This window comes from Amphiprion ocellaris, chromosome 23, assembly GCF_022539595.1.
Source record: "Amphiprion ocellaris isolate individual 3 ecotype Okinawa chromosome 23, ASM2253959v1, whole genome shotgun sequence".
In the NCBI taxonomy this organism is placed as follows: Eukaryota; Metazoa; Chordata; class Actinopteri; family Pomacentridae; genus Amphiprion; species Amphiprion ocellaris.
The window spans coordinates 26,000,090-26,019,010 of NC_072788.1; the positions used below are offsets into that span (position 1 = coordinate 26,000,090).

Sequence of the window (18,921 nt, forward strand, 5' to 3'; positions counted from 1 at the left end):
CATCCATCCATTATCTATACACCGCTTAATCCTCATTAGGGTCATGGGGTGCTGGAGCCTATCCCAGGTGACTCGGGTGAAGGCAGGGGACACCCTGGACAGGTCACCAGTCTGTCGCAGGGCCACATACAAAGACAAACAAGCACTCACACATTCACACCTACGGGCAATTTAGAATGATCAATTAACCTCAGCATATTTTTGGACTGTGGGAGGAAGCCGGAGTACCCGGAGAAAACCCACGCATGGAGAACACACAGGGAGAACATGCAAACTCCATGCAGAAGGATCCCGGGAAAGCCGGGACGCAAACCAGGGATCTTCTCGCTGCAAGGCGAAAGTGCTAACCACTACGCCACTGTGCAGCCCGCTCTAAAACATTAAAAAAAAAAAAAAATTATAACGATCTCACAAACCTGAATATATATACACAGTAACTATTTTAATATTAAAACGTGAACATGCAGGGCTGTGTTATTATTTCTGTTCCATTTCGTTGTTTTTCACGGTCAAAATAACCGGAGCAGATGAACCGAGGCGGTGACGTCATCAAGTACGCTGGCGTTCCAACTGCACTTCAGCCTCGATGCGTTCTGGTCTCGCCAAGTAGGCGAGTACGGACTTGCGTTCTTAGAATTGAGAAACGGCCACTGTCTCTTTAAGAGTCACAACAGTAAGCTCTGCTTTACGGCTGTAGAGCAGCGACCTCAGAGTGGGAGTTCGCGGGAAGCACTTGAATAATGCTGAGAGGGGAGAAGACATGGCCGACCTGTAGCCAGTCTCTACTAGCCGTCTTTCACATCAAGTCACTACTTGTATTTTTTCCTGCTAGGTGAGCACATATAATGATGCCGTGTGATTGTGCTTGTGTTGTATAAAGAGGTTGCTGGTGTATGTGTAAACATGAAGGTGCAAATGTGCATTTTTCGATGTTAGATGCTAATCGCGAGCTAACCGCTAATTCATAGCTGAAAGCTAACAGCAAACAGGTTTGTAAATGAATGATTCGTTGCTTATGTATGTTCAATATTGTATACACTGTACAGAGTTTAAAACTTTAGCACTTGAATAATGCTGAGAAGGGAGAAGACATGGCTGAGCTGTAGCCAGTCTCTACTAGCCGTCTTTCACATCAAGTCACCACTTGTATTTTTTCCTGCTAGCGCGGGTGGACCGAGAGGCTAGCTAGCGATCTGCTAACATTGTGAAGTGGCCCGGAGTCCGGCAGAGACCGCTGTGTCCCAGGACTGGTCGCCAGCCATCACCCAGCTCTGCTCGTGGACAACTTGAGTATCAGAAACAAAAACTTTTCTTTCTATAGAGCTCTATAGTATTTTTTTGGGTACCCAAATTTAGTTTCATTGCTGGGAGTTTTTGTTTTTGCACTCAGAAATACCAAATTGTGGATCACCACAATTTTGTGGAGAGGAGTGACTGTTCATTACCCTGGAATGAAAGGACTGGTTTACTTTTGATAAACATTGCAAAGAGACTGATTGAAAAGAGACATTTGACAAGGTGTTGAGTTGGGATATTTCATTTAAATTGTTGGCAACTATTTGTGTTGTGGGACTAAGTCACATCATTTGTATCAAAGCTGAACAGGGTTTATTATTATTATTATTATTATTATTATTATTATTATTATTATTAGTTTTTCTATATATATATTTTTGTGGTTGTGTCACTAAAAAAATAAAAGAACATAATTTGAGTTAACCAGATACTGATTTAAAGGGAAGGTACGTTCCAGTCCATAAAGTATTTTATTTTATTGGACTAAGGTAGCATACTACTGCCAGACCCAGAATAAATTCCTGCTGAGTACATTTGAATCTGATCTCATCTTTGTTGTTATTGAAAGAGGGACAAATTGATACTTGGTTACATAAACAGCTGAAGTGTGTTGTGTTCGTGTAATGTGGTACATTTAGTTAATAAAACTGTTCATGGAGACGCTGGTTCACATTAATGTAACGTTTAGAAAACCTAAATGTGATTAAAACAGTGAGGTTAAGGTTCTGTGTTGTCAGTAGTCCTGAATATCTGCTGAGTCTCTGAAGTTAAACTGGAGAAAACAGTAAATCATTAACGTTGTTTAATGACTGATTCACATGTTGTAGTACGTATTCCTGCAGTGTAGACTGGAAAAATAAACTCCCAGAATATGATCAAAATAACGATGAACACTACAGTTATTACATTAAATTACAGCACAGATAAGCTGGATAATAAAATCCTCTCCCCTAAAGCTGACATGACTGCAGGCCTTTCTGTCTTTCAGTGCTTGGAAAACATGAAATAGGAAATCTTTCCAGGGATACTTTAAAATGAACCTCTGCTGTTGATGCTGATACTGTGACGTCTGTCTTCAGCTCAGGTGTCTCATGTTCACTGTGAGGATCTTCTGAGTGAAGCCAACAGAAGGAAAACCTCATCTGGATGTGATGAAGGAGACTGAATGGATGACATCCTCAGTGAACCACTTCCTGTTTAACTTTCAGTTACAGAAGGACAGACCAACTCTCAGCAGTTTATTATTCTCTGTTCTTAGTATTCACAGGTTCCATTTATCACCTTTAACTGCGTCTCTGCTGTTGTAGCAGAAATACAATCTAAAAAGTCCATGTTATTTATAGCAGATATGCAGCATTAAAACAGCAACACATTCAGGTCAAGAGCTTCATTATTCCCTTTACTGCACATTTAAAAACTACATTATTTAACAATTCTGAACTGTGAAGATGAGTAAACAGATGAAATAAACAATGTGTTGCTGACAGTGAAATGTAAAAACTGAACAGTCACCAGACAAGTTGTATTCTGAAGAGAGGAGCTGAATCTGCAGCATTATTGTTATTACTGGAAGGATGAGGAAGACATCAGTGCTGCTCTTCCTCACAATGATGAAGGAGAAAAGACTCTTCAGACAACCACAGCTGGATGTTCATGTTCTCTGTAGCTCTCAGTCCATCAGAGCAGATGTTCCCAATGATCCAGACCAAGGCTGGAAGGAAAAGACACTAAGTGAGAAAAAGATCTACAAGGTTCTTTCAGTCCAACTGCTGGAACATTAAATCTAATACCTGTAGTGTTCATCATTACTTTGATCATATTCTGGGAGTTTATTTTTCCAATCTACACTGCAGGAATACGTACTACAACATGTGAATCAGTCATTAAACAATGTTAATGATTTACTGTTTTCTCCAGTTTAACTGCATATAAAGTGCATTAAAAGCGGCACCGTTAACAAAATAAACATTAACTTACCGAACTATCAGAGTCCTTTCAGTGTCTGCTGGTAGAATCAGCCGAAGCGCTACGGTGACATCACTTGACTTCAGCCATGCTGGGATCTGACGTCAGGCAGGAATCCTGGGATCAGGTACGTCCATAGATATGAATCCGTAGATAGGACACGTCCATAGATATGAATCCGTAGATAGGACACGTCCATAGATATGAATCCGTAGATAGGACACGTCCATAGATGTGAATCAGTAGATAGGACACGTCCATAGATATGAACAGGGCTGCCAACTTGTGACCAGACCTTAGAGTGAGATTTGGTTTGTGCGGGATGCTGACGGGGGGTCTCAAGGCCCTCCCCCAGAAAATTTAGAAAATTATTGATCCTATTTCCTGCATTGTGGTGTATTTTAAGAGCATTTTGCCTGTTAAAATCTTATAGAGATAACATTAAGGGATAATAAAAAAAAAAAGACTGAGCTTAAAAAAAAGCAGAAAAAAAACAGCAAGGGCAGGGAGAACTGAAAATGGTTCTTCATGTAAAATATGGATGAACGTTCTGTGGCTGGATGTGCATACCACATTTCAGTATTTTCCATAAATATCTGCATCACTGAAATAACTCCAGCAACCACTTTGTAGCATTGGTCTTGGAGGACTTTAACGCACACACTCAACAGCTTCAAGTTGACCACATCAGCCAACTAAACAAAAAAAAGTGCTTCAGCAAAAACAAAACATATCTTCATAAATTATCCATTCACTGAACAGAATTACAATCACACACTAAACTCTGTCCCACAGGAGCAGGATGACATGGACTAAACCCAGGACTAAACCTAAATGTCATACTGCAGTATATTGTCAAAATAGTATGTTATTCAAGAAAACATCAGAGTATAATGTGTCATCTAAAAATGCCATAGAATAGTATTTCATTGCGCAAGTAAAAGTATAGTAATTTTTAAAACTGTTCAAATTCTTATATGTTGCTAAAAAACAAAAAAAAAACTAAAACAAAAAAAACGTCATAGTAACATGTCAATTAAAAAAGCCTATAGTATAGCGTGTCGTCCAACAAACATCATAGTATAGCATGTGTGGCATCGGTGTGTAACTTTGCCAAAACCATGTCGGACTCCGTAGTTTTCTCTGGACCCCTGCCTGATCTGACCAGCGATGATATGTTTAGCCGTATGGCATCGTTTCGCCGCTGGTCGTCTACGTGGTGTACTGCAAACAACATTGGCTTTATAGACAATTGGAGCTCTTTCTGGGGAAAACCTGGTCTGATTAGGAGAGACGGCATCCATCCCACTTTGGCTGGTGCAGCTCTCATTTCTAGAAATATGGCTGATTTTATTAGAACTCCTAAAGCATGACAACCCAGAGTTCAGACCAGGATGCAGAGTTGTAGTCTTCCACACCTCTCTGCAGTTTCCTCTCAGCTGTCACCCTCCAGTAATTCAGTTAGCTTTATTGAGACTGTGTCTGTCCCCCGACCACCAAAATTCAATAAATTAAGCAAATCAAAAATAAACAAAAGACATAGTAACCATAAAAATCTAATTAAAATTAATACCACTATTTCAACTGAGCGAAGAAACAGGACAATTAAATGTGGTCTGTTAAATATTAGATCTCTCTCGTCTAAATCTCTGTTAATAAATGATTTGATAACTGATAACCAGATTGATTTGTTCTGTTTGACTGAAACCTGGTTGCAGCAGGAAGAATATGTTAGTCTAAATGAATCAACTCCTACTAGTCATACTAACTGTCATGTTCCTCGAATCACAGGCAGAGGAGGAGGAGTGGCAGCAATTTACCTCTCTAGCTTAAAAATGAACCAGAGACCTAAACCTAGTTACAGTTCATTTGAAAATCTTACACTCAGTCTCTCTCATCCAGATTTAAAAGCTCAGAAACCAGTTTTATTTGTTGTTGTATATCGTCCTCCTGCTCCTTCCTCTGAGTTTTTATCTCAATTCTCAGACTTTTTATCTGATTTAGTGCTCAGCTCAGATAAAGTCATTATTGTGGGTGACTTCAACATTCATGTTGACGTGGACAGTGACAGCCTTACGACTGCTTTTAATTCATTATTAGACTCAATTGGTTTTTCTCAACATGTAAATAAACCAACTCATAGTTTTAATCACACCCTTGACCTCGTTCTGACTTATGGCATAGAAATCAAACAGTTAACAGTATTTCCCCAGAACCCTCTTCTTTCTGACCATTTTATGGTAACATTTCAATTTACAACAATAGATTGTATAGGAGTTAAGAATAAATATCATTACAGTAGATGTCTGTCTCACAATTCGGTGACTAAATTTAAGGAAATAATACCCTCTCTATTTAGTCCAGCACCACTTACTGATATAATGGAAGGGAAATATTATAATTTTACCCCCACAGAAGTGGATTATATTGTTAATAATGCTGCAGCCTCACTGCGTACAACACTTGATAGTGTTGCACCTGTAAAAAAGAAAGTTCTGTCTCAGAGAGGACCTGCTCCTTGGTATAATTCCCAGCTGCGGACTTTAAAGCAGGCGTCCTGAAAGCTGGAAAGGAAGTGGTATTCCACTAATTTAGAGGAAGTTTATGTAGCTTGGAAAAAAAGTCTAGTAATTTATAAAAAAGCTCTTCGTAATGCCAGGACAACATATTATTCATCTTTATTAGAGGAAAACAAGAACAACCCCAGGTTTCTTTTCAGCACTGTAGCCAGGCTGACAAAGAGTCAGAGCTCTGTTGAACCTTGTATTCCTTTAGCTTTGAGCAGTAACGACTTCATGAGCTTCTTTACAAATAAAATTATTACGAATAGAGAAAAAATTAATCTGGCCCTTCCTACAAATGTCACAGATGTATCATCGAGTACAGATACTTCAGAATTGGCTGTAAGACCAGATGGATATTTAGAAATTTTCACTCCCATACATCTCTCTGAACTCATTTCAATAGTTTCTACATCCAAACCATCGACATGTCTTTTAGATCCTATCCCAACTAGACTGTTCAAGGAGGCTTTACCTTTAATTAATTCCTCAATGTTAGATCTGATTAATCTCTCTCTAGTAACAGGTTATGTACCACAGGCTTTTAAGGTTGCTGGAATCAAACCTTTACTTAAAAAGCCCACTCTAGATCCAGATGTTTTAGCCATCTATAGACCAATTTCCAACCTCCCATTTCTCTCCAAAATTCTGGAAAGAACAGTTGCAAATCAATGATGTGAACATTTACAAAGGAATAGCTTGTTTGAAGAGTTTCAGTCAGGCTTCAGAGTGCATCATAGCACAGAAACAGCTCTGGTTAAAGTTACTAACGACCTTCTCATAGCGTCAGATAATGGACTGGTCTCTATACTTATTTTATTGGACCTTAGTGCAGCATTCGATACAATCGACCACAAACTTTTATTACAGTGACTAGAACATTCTATTGGCATTAAAGGGACAGCACTGGACTGGTTTAAATCCTACTTATCAGACAGGTTCCAGTTTGTGCATGTCAACAATGACTCTTGTGAGCATACTAGGGTTAATCATGGAGTTCCTCAGGGTTCTGTCTTAGGACCAATACTGTTCACATTATACATGCTTCCCTTAGGCAACATTATTAGGAAGCACTGTATTGATTTCCATTGTTACGCTGACAACACTCAATTGTATTTATCTATGAAGCCAGATGAAACTAATCAGCTAGCTAGACTGCAAGATTGTCTTAAGGACATGAAGACCTGGATGACCGATAATTTCTTACTACTAAATTCAGAACAGACTGAAGTCATTGTATTTGGCCCCAAACATGCACTGAGCCCTTCTCTATCTAGCATTATATTTAATATATATATACCATTATTGCATTACACTCACTCTGTTTCTCCCTGTGTCCTTTCTCCGAGTGTCCCTGATCCCAGAGCTGGATGCTTCAGATCTGTGGTTGTTCTCCCACCAACTGGCCTAATCTCCATTTGTGGGATGCTGCTGCTGCTGACCTTCCTCCAGCCCACTGCTTCCAGCTGCCCATTTCCATCAATCTACTTTGCATCACCCTCACTATATTTGATTTGCTCATCTACATATTTTTGAATTTACCACCAGCTATATATGTCGTATATTTAATGCCAGAGCCATACACCATAGCAGTAAACTATAATCAGTTTCCATGTTAGTTGCACTTTGCATGTATCATCTGTCTTATCATCCATGTGTCAAACTGTGTGTTTTATGGTCCTTGTGTCCCCCCCCCCACCTCTCTACCTCTATCCCTCTACCTCTTCTGTCCCTCTCAACCCACCCGGCCAGCAGCAGATGGGTCCCCCACATTAAGAGCCAGGTTCTGCTCAAGGCTTTTTTTCCCTGTTAAAAGGGTGTTTTCCTGCCACTGTCTCCTTAGGGCTGCTCTGGGGTTCAGGCATATGGGTTCTGTAAAGCGTCTTGACACAATTTGACGGTAATTGGTGCTATATAAATAAAATTGAATTGAATTGAAAAAAAAATAAAATTGTCATAGTATAGCATGTCGCTCTAAAAACATAGTATAGCATGTCGCGCTAAAAATGTCATAGTATAGCATGTCCCTATAAAAACGTCATAGTATAGCATGTCGCGCTAAAAACGTCATAGTATAGCATGTCGCTCTAAAAACGTCATAGTATAGCATGTTGCTCTAAAAACGTCATAGTATAGCATGTTGCTGTAAAAACGTCATAGTATAGCATGTCGCTCTAAAAAACGTCACAGTATAGCATGTTGCTCTAAAAACGTCATAGTAGAGCATGTCGCTCTTAAATCGTCTTAGTATAGCATGTCGCTCTAAAAACATAGTATAGCATGTCGCTCTTAAATCTTCTTAGTATAGCATGTCGCTCTTAAATCATCTTAGTATAGCTTGTCGCTCTAAAAACGTCATAGTATAGCATGTCGCTCTTAAATCGTCTTAGTATAGCATGTCGCTCTAAAAACATAGTATAGCATGTCGCTCTTAAATCTTAGTATAGCATGTCGCTCTTAAAACGTCATAGTATAGCATGTCGCTCTAAAAACGTCATAGTATAGCATGTCACTCTACAAACGTGATAGGATAGCATGTCGCTTTTAAAGCGTCATAGTATAGCATGTCGCTGTAAAAACGTCATAGTATAGCATGTCGCTGTAAAAACGTCATAGTATAGCATGTCATCCAACAAATGTCGTAGTATAGTATTTCGCTTTAAAAACATCATAGTATAGCATGTTGCTCTAAAAACGTCATAGTATAGCATGTCACTCTAAAAACGTCATAGTTTAGCATGTCGCTGTGAAAACGTCATAGTATGGCATGTTGATGTAAAAACATCATAGTTTAGCATGTAGCTTCAAAAACGTCATAGTATAGCATGTCGCTTTAAAAACGCCATAGTATAGCATGTCGGTCTAAAAACGTCATAGTATAGCATGTCGCTCTTAAATCATCTTAGTATAGCTTGTCACTCTAAAAACGTCATAGTATAGCATGTCGCTCTTAAATCGTCTTAGTATAGCATGTCGCTCTAAAAACATAGTATAGCATGTCGCTCTTAAATCTTCTTAGTATAGCATGTCGCTCTTAAATCATCTTAGTATAGCTTGTCGCTCTAAAAACGTCATAGTATAGCATGTCGCTGTAAAAACGTCATAGTATAGCATGTCGCTGTAAAAACGTCATAGTATAGCATGTCGCTGTAAAAACGTCATAGTATAGCATGTCGCTGTAAAAACGTCATAGTATAGCATGTCATCCAACAAATGTCGTAGTATAGTATTTCGCTTTAAAAACATCATAGTATAGCATGTTTCTCTAAAAACGTCATAGTATAGCATGTCACTCTAAAAACGTCATAGTTTAGCATGTCGCTGTGAAAACGTCATAGTATGGCATGTTGATGTAAAAACATCATAGTTTAGCATGTAGCTTCAAAAACGTCATAGTATAGCATGTCGCTTTAAAAACGCCATAGTATAGCATGTCGGTCTAAAAACGTCATAGTATAGCATGTCGCTCTAAAAACGTCATAGTATAAGCATGTCATCCAACAAACGTCATAGTATAGCATGTCGCTGTAAAAACGCCATAGTATAGCATGTCGCTGTAAAAACGCCATAGTATAGCATGTCGCTCTTAAAACGTCATAGTATAGCATGTCACTGTAAAAACGTCATAGTATAGCATGTCGCTTTAAAAACGTATAGCATGTCGCTCTTAAAACGTCATAGCATAGCATGTCGCTGTAAAAATGTCATAGTATAGCATGTCGCTCTTAAAACGTCATAGTATAGCATGTCACTAAAAACGTCATAGTATAGCATGTCATCCAACAAACGTCATAGTATAGCATGTCGCTTTAAAAACGTAGTATAGCATCTCGCGCTTAAAACGCCATAGTATAGCATGTCGCTCTAAAAACGTCATAGTATAGCATGTCACTGTAAAAACGTCATAGTATAGCATGTCGCTGTAAAAACATAGTATGTGTCATCCAACAAACGTCATAGCATAGCATGTCGCTGTAAAAATGTCATAGTATAGCATGTCGCTCTTAAAACGTCATAGTATAGCATGTCACTAAAAACGTCATAGTATAGCATGTCATCCAACAAACGTCATAGTATAGCATGTCGCTTTAAAAACATCATAGTATAGCATGTCGCTCTCAAAACGTCACAGTATAGCATGCCGCTCTGAAAACATCATAGTATAGCATGTCGCTCTAAAAATGTCACAGCATAGCATGCCGCTCTAAAAACTTCACGGTATAGCATGTCGCTCTAAAAATGTCATAGTATAGCATGTCGCTTTAAAAACATCATAGTATAGCATGTCGCTGTAAAAACGTCACAGTATAGCATGTCATCCAACAAATGTCATAGTATAGTATGTAGCTTCAAAAACGTCATAGTATAGCATGTCGCTCTAAAAACGTCATAGTATAGCATGTCACTCTAAAAACGTCATAGTTTAGCATGTCGCTGTGAAAACGTCATAGTATGGCATGTTGATGTAAAAACGTCATAGTTTAGCATGCAGCTTCAGAAACGTCATAGTATAGCATGTCGCTCTAAAAACGTCATAGTATAGCATGTCGCTCTAAAAATGCCATAGTATAGCATGTCGCTGTAAAAACGTCATAGTATAGCATGTCGCTCTAAAAACGCCATAGTATAGCATGTCGCTCTAAAAACGTCATAGTATAGAATGTCGCTATAAAAATGTCATAGTATAGCATGTCGCTCTAAAAACGTCATAGTATAGCATGTCGCTCTAAAAACGTCATAGTATAAGCATGTCATCCAACAAACGTCATAGTATAGCATGTCGCTGTAAAAACGCCATAGTATAGCATGTCGCTGTAAAAACGCCATAGTATAGCATGTCGCTCTTAAAACGTCATAGTATAGCATGTCACTGTAAAAACGTCATAGTATAGCATGTCGCTTTAAAAACATAGTATAGCATGTCGCTCTTAAAACGTCAGTATAGCATGTCATCCAACAAACGTCATAGTATAGCATGTCGCTTTAAAAACGTAGTATAGCATCTCGCGCTTAAAACGTCATAGTATAGCATGTCGCTCTAAAAACGTCATAGTATAGCATGTCGCTGTAAAAACGTCATAGTATAGCATGTCGCTGTAAAAACATAGTATGTGTCATCCAACAAACGTCATAGCATAGCATGTCGCTGTAAAAATGTCATAGTATAGCATGTCGCTCTTAAAACGTCATAGTATAGCATGTCACTAAAAACGTCATAGTATAGCATGTCATCCAACAAACGTCATAGTATAGCATGTCGCTTTAAAAACATCATAGTATAGCATGTCGCTCTCAAAACGTCACAGTATAGCATGCCGCTCTGAAAACATCATAGTATAGCATGTCGCTCTAAAAATGTCACAGCATAGCATGCCGCTCTAAAAACTTCACGGTATAGCATGTCGCTCTAAAAATGTCATAGTATAGCATGTCGCTTTTAAAACGTCATACTATACCATGTCGCTGTAAAAACGTCATACTATAGCATGTCGCTGTAAAAACGTCATAGTATAGCATGTCGCTCTTAAATCGTCTTAGTATAGCATGTCGCATGAAAAACATAGTATAGCATGTCGCTCTTAAATCTTCTTAGTATAGCATGTCGCTCTAAAAACGTCATAGTATAGCATGTCACTCTACAAACGTGATAGGATAGCATGTCGCTTTTAAAGCGTCATAGTATAGCATGTTGCTGTAAAAACGTCATAGTATAGCATGTCGCTCTAAAAAGTCATAGTATAGCATGTCGCTGTAAAAACGTCATAGTATAGCATGTCGCTGTAAAAACGTCATAGTATAGCATGTCATCCAACAAATGTCATAGTATAGTATGTCGCTTTAAAAACATCATAGTATAGCATGTTGCTCTATAAACGTCATAGTATAGCATGTCACTCTAAAAACGTCATAGTTTAGCATGTCGCTGTGAAAACGTCATAGTATGGCATGTTGATGTAAAAACGTCATAGTTTAGCATGTAGCTTCAAAAACGTCATAGTATAGCATGTCGCTCTAAAAACGTCATAGTATAGCATGTCACTCTAAAAACGTCATAGTTTAGCATGTCGCTGTGAAAACGTCATAGTATGGCATGTTGATGTAAAAACGTCATAGTTTAGCATGTAGCTTCAAAAACGTCATAGTATAGCATGTCGCTCTAAAAACGTCATAGTATAGCATGTCACTCTAAAAACGTCATAGTTTAGCATGTCGCTGTGAAAACGTCATAGTATGGCATGTTGATGTAAAAACGTCATAGTTTAGCATGCAGCTTCAGAAACGTCATAGTATAGCATGTCGCTCTAAAAACGTCATAGTATAGCATGTCGCTCTAAAAACGCCATAGTATAGCATGTCGCTGTAAAAACGTCATAGTATAGCATGTCGCTCTAAAAACGCCATAGTATAGCATGTCGCTCTAAAAACGTCATAGTATAGAATGTCGCTATAAAAATGTCATAGTATAGCATGTCGCTCTAAAAACGTCATAGTATAGCATGTCGCTCTAAAAACGTCATAGTATAGAATGTCGCTATAAAAATGTCATAGTATAGCATGTCGGTATAAAAACGTTAGAGTATAGCCTTTGGTCTAATAAACGTCATAGTTTAGCCTTTGTTCCACAAAGCGTTGTTTTGTTCCGGCTGTCTGAAGGAGGTGAGGAGCAACACAAAAACAGTCCACACGCTGGTTTCCAGAGGCTTAGACGAGTATTTATTTGAACGAGGAAGTTTACAACAACACAACATGTGAGAGGGTTAAAAGCAAATGGGTGTTAGTAAAATAAAAATAAATAAACAGAACTAAAAGTGAACTTCATGTTGACATTGATGGACATTCCAACCAGGAACAAAGTAAAAGATAATCAATAGGAAAAAAAACTCTTCCTTTTCACCTCTGAGGCCTTGTCCACACGTAGCTGGGTTTTTGTAAAACCGAATATCCTGCCCCCTCCGTCTAGAAAAAAACTTACGTACACCACCTCGTTTTTAGAAAAAAAAACTTCATCCACACCTAACCGCATAAGTGCGTTTTTCAGCACATTCATAAGCATGCCGGACCTTTAGGTGGCAGTAGTTCCCCAAATCCTAGCAAGGTGGTGGAGAATAACCGTCCTTAACGTTGTCCTTCGCCTGTGTTGTTGAATGTGGAGCAGTATCTGGGCTTGTAAAAACAAGCAAGTAAAAAGCGCCTGTACAAGAAACAGCGCCCAAAACCTTGTGAGAGCATCCATACTATTACCGAATGTAAACACAGATCGCATATGTGACGTAAGAACATATTTTGTCGCAGGCGGTGACGTTTTGAAACGCAAAACCCCGGTTACTGATGTCCACATGCAGACGCATGAAACGGAGAATTCGCAAATCTTCACTTTGGTCGGAGTTTTTAAAAAGAATCGTTTTTGATGACGTAAATCTGCGTTTTCGTGTGGATGATAGGCCGAATCATAGAAAAATAAATTTGTTTTTGTGAGATACCCGGCTACGTGTGGACAAGGCTTAAAACCCCAAAACACACCGCAGTAGCACCCTAAACTAAAACTACCAATGGGTTCCCTGTTTTCCTTTGTGAACATTTCAAAGGTCCCTCTCTATCTCCCCACACATCCACCAACCACTGGAACACATCTCCAAAGTTCTGCTGGACCAGCTCAGCTTCCCCTCAGAAGAAGTGCTGCCACCTGCCAGATGAAGGAGCCTTTCGAGAGGCAGCTGGCATCGTGATTGGACTGTACTTTGGTCTGTTCCAATCCAGCTTCAGCTCCAGAGACGGCAGGCGGGACGAGTCAACGGAGGCCGGATGGACGAAGGCATGCAGCTGAGTACAATCCAGAAAACAACAGAGGAGGAGTGCAGCAGCCCAGAGCCAGAACAACCAGAGTAGCATCATATGTCTCTTAGAAAACATCATAGTATAGCCTTTGGTATGAAAAAACACCATCATATACATCGTATATTGTACAAATAACAAGTCACAGGAAAGAGACATACATTGTAGAATTGTAGTAATTGTGGGCTGACTGATTTACTGATTATCAGTATTTTATTTTTTACTGATTTACGGTAATAAATAAATTTAAAAATGGCACTACTTTGGCTCTGAACCTTTATCTACCTGTGGTTGCTCTGTCTTCTGGAGTGATTTGATTGGTTATACGTCACGAATAAAACTCCTTTAACTTAACATCTGTAAACAAAACAAAAATGTATCAACAAAGTTTTCTGTTAGTTTGTGTTTTTCTAAGTTTAACTCCAAGATTTTAAATACTTTCATTTACTGCAAATGAATATCTACTCCAAATGTCTCACTAATAATCATTATCAGCCTTAAAAACCCACAAAACACCCCTCTATACTCGACCACACTTAGTACAGTCTGGTTCCCCCTTCTATAAATCTGCTTGGAATCTTCCACTTCCTGTTTGTCAAAGTGGCCTTCTACCTTGGACAGGTTTTGTTGGAGCTCATGCAACAAACATTTTGGGTAAGTGCACTTTAATATGGATGGATGACACTGAATTAGAGTCTGTTTTAATGAGACTGAGTTAAGATGTGTAGCTCTGTCATTAAATAGGAAATTATTTCTCAGAATTCACAGAGAAAAGTCTGAAATGTTTGCTAGGTTAGCGTCCCACATGTTCTTTGGCTCAGCTAAAGCTAACTCTCTTCAACTTCTGGATCTCTTGAGTTGCTTGTTGTTAAAATATCTTGCTAAAGGTGCTGAAGCTCAGAAAGTCTGAGATGTTTGTTCAGAATAAGCTCATTCTCAAGTCTGATCTGAACTGTCCTCTTTTGTTTGAACTTTCCTTAAACTTAGGAGTTAATGACAGAGCAGCACATCCAGACTCAGTCTCATTTATGTAGAGATTAAACTTCAGTGTCATTCATTGATGTTAAAGTGCAGTTTTTCAAATGTTTGTTGCACATGCTCCCAACCGAACCAGTCCAGGTGGAAGACGATGTGAAGAGAAAGCTCCAGAGGATGAATATCACACATTTACGTTGGAAATAAATGTCCTTTAATTAGACATTGTCATGCAAAAGTTGGATTTCCCTTTAATGATGTTCAAATCTTTGTTGAGTGTTTTGCTGATGTTGGTTTCTAAATGTTTTCTGACACTTGGCCCCAAAGATTAAAACCTTTTACGGCTCACAAGCTGCAACAAGTCACACATTATCAACTATCTTTCTGAATAAACTAAGATAAAAAGTGAAAAACTGCCCGATTCCTGCATCATGAATGTTAATCTTTTTGGTTTTTATGACAGTAAACTGAATATATTTGTGTTTGACATTTTATAAACCAAAACAAGAAATGAATTAGTGGAGAAAACAATCAACAGATTAATGGACAAAGAAAATGTGTTTTCCAACATATATGGCTGAATTACTCCAACATTACAAGATACATACAGTTTTAATTCAATTTTATTTATATAACACCAATTACAGGTCAAGTTGTCTCAAGACGCTTTATTTATATATTTTTTTGTCATATTTAAAATATGACTAAGAAATTTAAACCTCTTGACTAATCCAATTTATTATTTGGTTTTTAAGAGACTAATGGACAATTAAAATAAGTTTCTCCACTAAAACTAATAAACATGAGGTCAAATAGAAGGAAGAGTTTTAAATACTGCAGTCCCACGACGACAAGAATAAAGTTTGTCAACAAAAACTAAATCTGCTGGTGGATTCCATTAAAGTCCTAATAAATGATAATAAAGTGTGATACTAAAGGTTTGTGGTGCTAAAAATGTCCAAGTAAAGATATGAAGTTGAACATCTGGATGGAGGTTGATAAAAGTTGACCTTCCTTCATTTCTCTGGAGTCGACGCCATGGATTTTATGGATGGTGGTTAAAGACCTGCTCTTCTAGTGGTCTTCCTTCTAGTCGCTGTAAAAAGTCAGTCCATCCTGGCCGACTTCAACACCTCTTCATGACAACTTGTTCTGCCTCCGACCTGGTGGAAACTCCAGAAACTCGGGAAAACCCGTGGAGACTCGAAGAACTCGTGGAGACTCGAAGAACTCGTGGGGCGGGGGAAGGTGTGGTGGGCGGTGTGGGGAGGTGGGGGAGTAGAGGGGGGAGGCCGCCACCCACCTCCCCGCCTACTCTCCGCCCTGACTCCACCCAGACTCCGCCTTGGCCCTGCCCATGTGGTGACTTCAGGAACTACGATGTCAAAGGGACGACGAATTTATTTCTTTGTATCTGATCTGTAGCTCAGTGAGTTAAGGATTTGCCTATGGAGCTGCAGGTCGTTGGTTCAAGACCAGTCACTTCTTAAATTTTAACAAAATCCTGACAAAGACAAAGAAAGAAAAAGGCCAGTGGCGGGTCTTGAACCTGCGACCTTCCAGTCCGCAGACTCTCTTCTTATCCCCCTGAGCTACTCGCTCAGATACTAATTTTACCTTTTTTTGCGCATTTATCATCTATTTTTTGTCGTTTTCGAGTTTTTTTTTTAACTCGAGTCTCGACTCGACCATTTTTCTCAGGAGGTTGGACTTCAGCCTTTGTGCTGGAGGGTGGAACCCTCAGTTCCAAGACTTTCCAAAGCCTCCAGACCTCCCAAGTCCTCAGGACCTGAGCTTTCACACAGTCTGAGGGCTGAAATTTTCTAAGTCCCACAGTAGTTCTCTGTTAGATTGAACTTTCAGACAGTCTGAGGACTGATATCTTCTAAGTTCCTGAGTAGTTCTCTGTTAGTTTGAACCTTCAGACAGTCTGAGGACTGAAGTTTTAAAAGTTTCTCAGTACTTCTCTGTTAGTTTGAACTTTCTGGTTAACAGAAGCCTTAAAACTTGTGACCATGAGTCTTGATTTCACATTTAGACCATCCATCTGAGTTCTTCTCAGACCTTCACCTGTGTTTTTTTTTAGAAATCCTCAACAAACTTTGATTCTCTTCACTGAACAGTAAAGTTTGTGGAGATCAGAAGGTAACATTAGTTTGATCGATGCCTTCAACTACTAGTAGACTTTATCTGGAAAGCAGTTTTCTGAAATGAGTTCTTAGTAAATCTGTCCACAATCAAACCAAGAACATAGAAAGAGGAAATGTTTGAAGAAACAACTTGATGTTTTCATTTCAGACTAGAAAACGCTTTAAGAACTTTATAGGTTTTTGCTCTTTTTGATCCTTTTATTGTCTCTTCTGTTTAATTTGATCTAAAGTTTAACTGGTGTCTTTTCAAATGTTTTGTCTTGTTTGATTCTTCTTAAATGTTTAGTTTTGTTCTTTTCTCACCTTTTATTCTTTTCTAATGTCCGATTTCCAAATGTTTTGTCTTTTTAATGTTAATTATTGTTTTTTCAAATGTTTTATCGGCTTGTTTGAAAAATTTCCTTTTCTTTCCCAATGTTTAATTTCTAGATTAAATCTTTAAGGTTTTTCTTTTTAAATGTTTTACCACCTTTTAATGTTTAATTTTCTTTTTAAATGCTTCATTGTATTTTCTGCTTAATTCCTATTTAAAGTTTTATTGTCTTTAAGATTTAATTTTCTAATTAAACATTTAATTTTTAATCAAATGTTTTGTCTTTTTAAAGGTTTAATAATCTAATTAAATGTTTTGTGTTTTTTAAATGTTTAATATTCTTCTTGTTTAATTGTATTTTTTAAATGTTTAATTGTCTAAAATATTTCATCTTTAATGTTTAATATTTTTGTTTCACAATGTGTAACTTCATAATTATGTTTTGTATCTTCTATTTAATTAATTCAATATTTTGTCTGTTTAATATAATTTAATTGTATTTAATGTTTAATTTTCTTTTTAAAAGTTTTATTGTATTAATTTTTTTTCCTTTGATTTAATTGCTGTTTTGATTGTAGTTTATTTCTTTAATCTTTTTTTCTGTCAAGATTTTAACCCCAACCTTAAAAATGAAACAACCCCTTAAATCACAATGAAAATACTTCTGTTGTCACAATCATGAATTAGTCAATTATTCAGTTTATCAATTCAACTTTATTTGTTTAGTACCTTTTACACAGATGACAAAACTAAACAAGCAAAGAGAAAAAACTGCTAAAACTATGATTAAAACTCAGAAACATATTTATAAAAAAAAAAAGATTTAACATGGTAATAAAATATGTTGTGTTCAGGGGATGGAGGGAGTTTATTGAAATCTTCTTGGGCTCACATGGGAAATCATTTAAAATATAAACTTGATATTCAGTTTAAGGAAACTGGAAACTGCAGAGCGACAGAAGAACCAACAATATCTCCTGTTTTCTCCTTTAATGAGTCGACTCTTCTTGTGCTTCCAGACCAAAGAACTACAGGCTCTTCAAAACCTGCTCAAACTCTTGGTACAGGACCTCACCACACTGGTCAAGAAGGTTTCCTTCTCATTTCTACTCTGAAGCTCACCTTCTCCTGCTCAAACTGCTGACAAATGTTTCTGCTGCTCTAAAGTCTGGTCTCCAGAACTTCCTAAAAACTCTCAAAGTCTCTTCTGCTGCAGGTTGCTTTGTAGAACTGTTCCAGAAAACCTCACTAAACCACATGGAGGGGCCTCAAGATAGTCGTCCAAATGAAACCATACAAAAACCAAACTAGCACAACCCAAATGCTAAAGTCTCCTGCAGCCTACCAGAGAACCTCTGAGAACAGAGAATCAGGACAGGAACTCTTACCTTCTGGACAACCAACGCTGGTTCACAAACAAGAATACAGAATGTGTCTGAGCAGAAACCTCTGAAGACTCACTACAGCCAAGATAAAGACACAACTCAGCTGCATCAAATCCACTAATCACTGCACACATTAGGACCATGTGCTAACTGTGGCTAAAGAACCACATTTACCAAGACAACTATCCAGTACAAAGCCCTAAAACACACCAAGAAACACATTAAAGATGATTTTACTGCTGGAAGCTTCAAGCCAACGTCTAAAGAACAAACTAAAGCAATGGAGCCAAACCCAGTTCTGTGGTGAAGAGAAACAGAGGAAATGTTTGTCTGCAGCCACATAAAGCAGGAAGACACTGAGCTGCTCAGGTGTTCCTGATAACACCAAGCAGCCACCTGGACAGCCAATAGGAACACAGCTTCCTGGAAGTCCAGAGGGCGGG

General features: G+C 38.2%; 1 protein-coding gene across 1 annotated transcript; it reads left to right on the forward strand.

Moving 5' to 3' along the window:
* Positions 1–283: 283 nt before the first annotated feature.
* On the forward strand, positions 284–14,853 carry LOC129348066 (uncharacterized). The gene is made up of 2 exons (XM_055007417.1): positions 284–832; positions 1,164–14,853. The coding sequence occupies exon 2, from the start codon at positions 4,656–4,658 to the stop codon at positions 5,820–5,822; it is 1,167 nt and encodes a 388-aa protein (XP_054863392.1). The 5' UTR covers positions 284–832; positions 1,164–4,655; the 3' UTR covers positions 5,823–14,853.
* Positions 14,854–18,921: the final 4,068 nt, after the last annotated feature.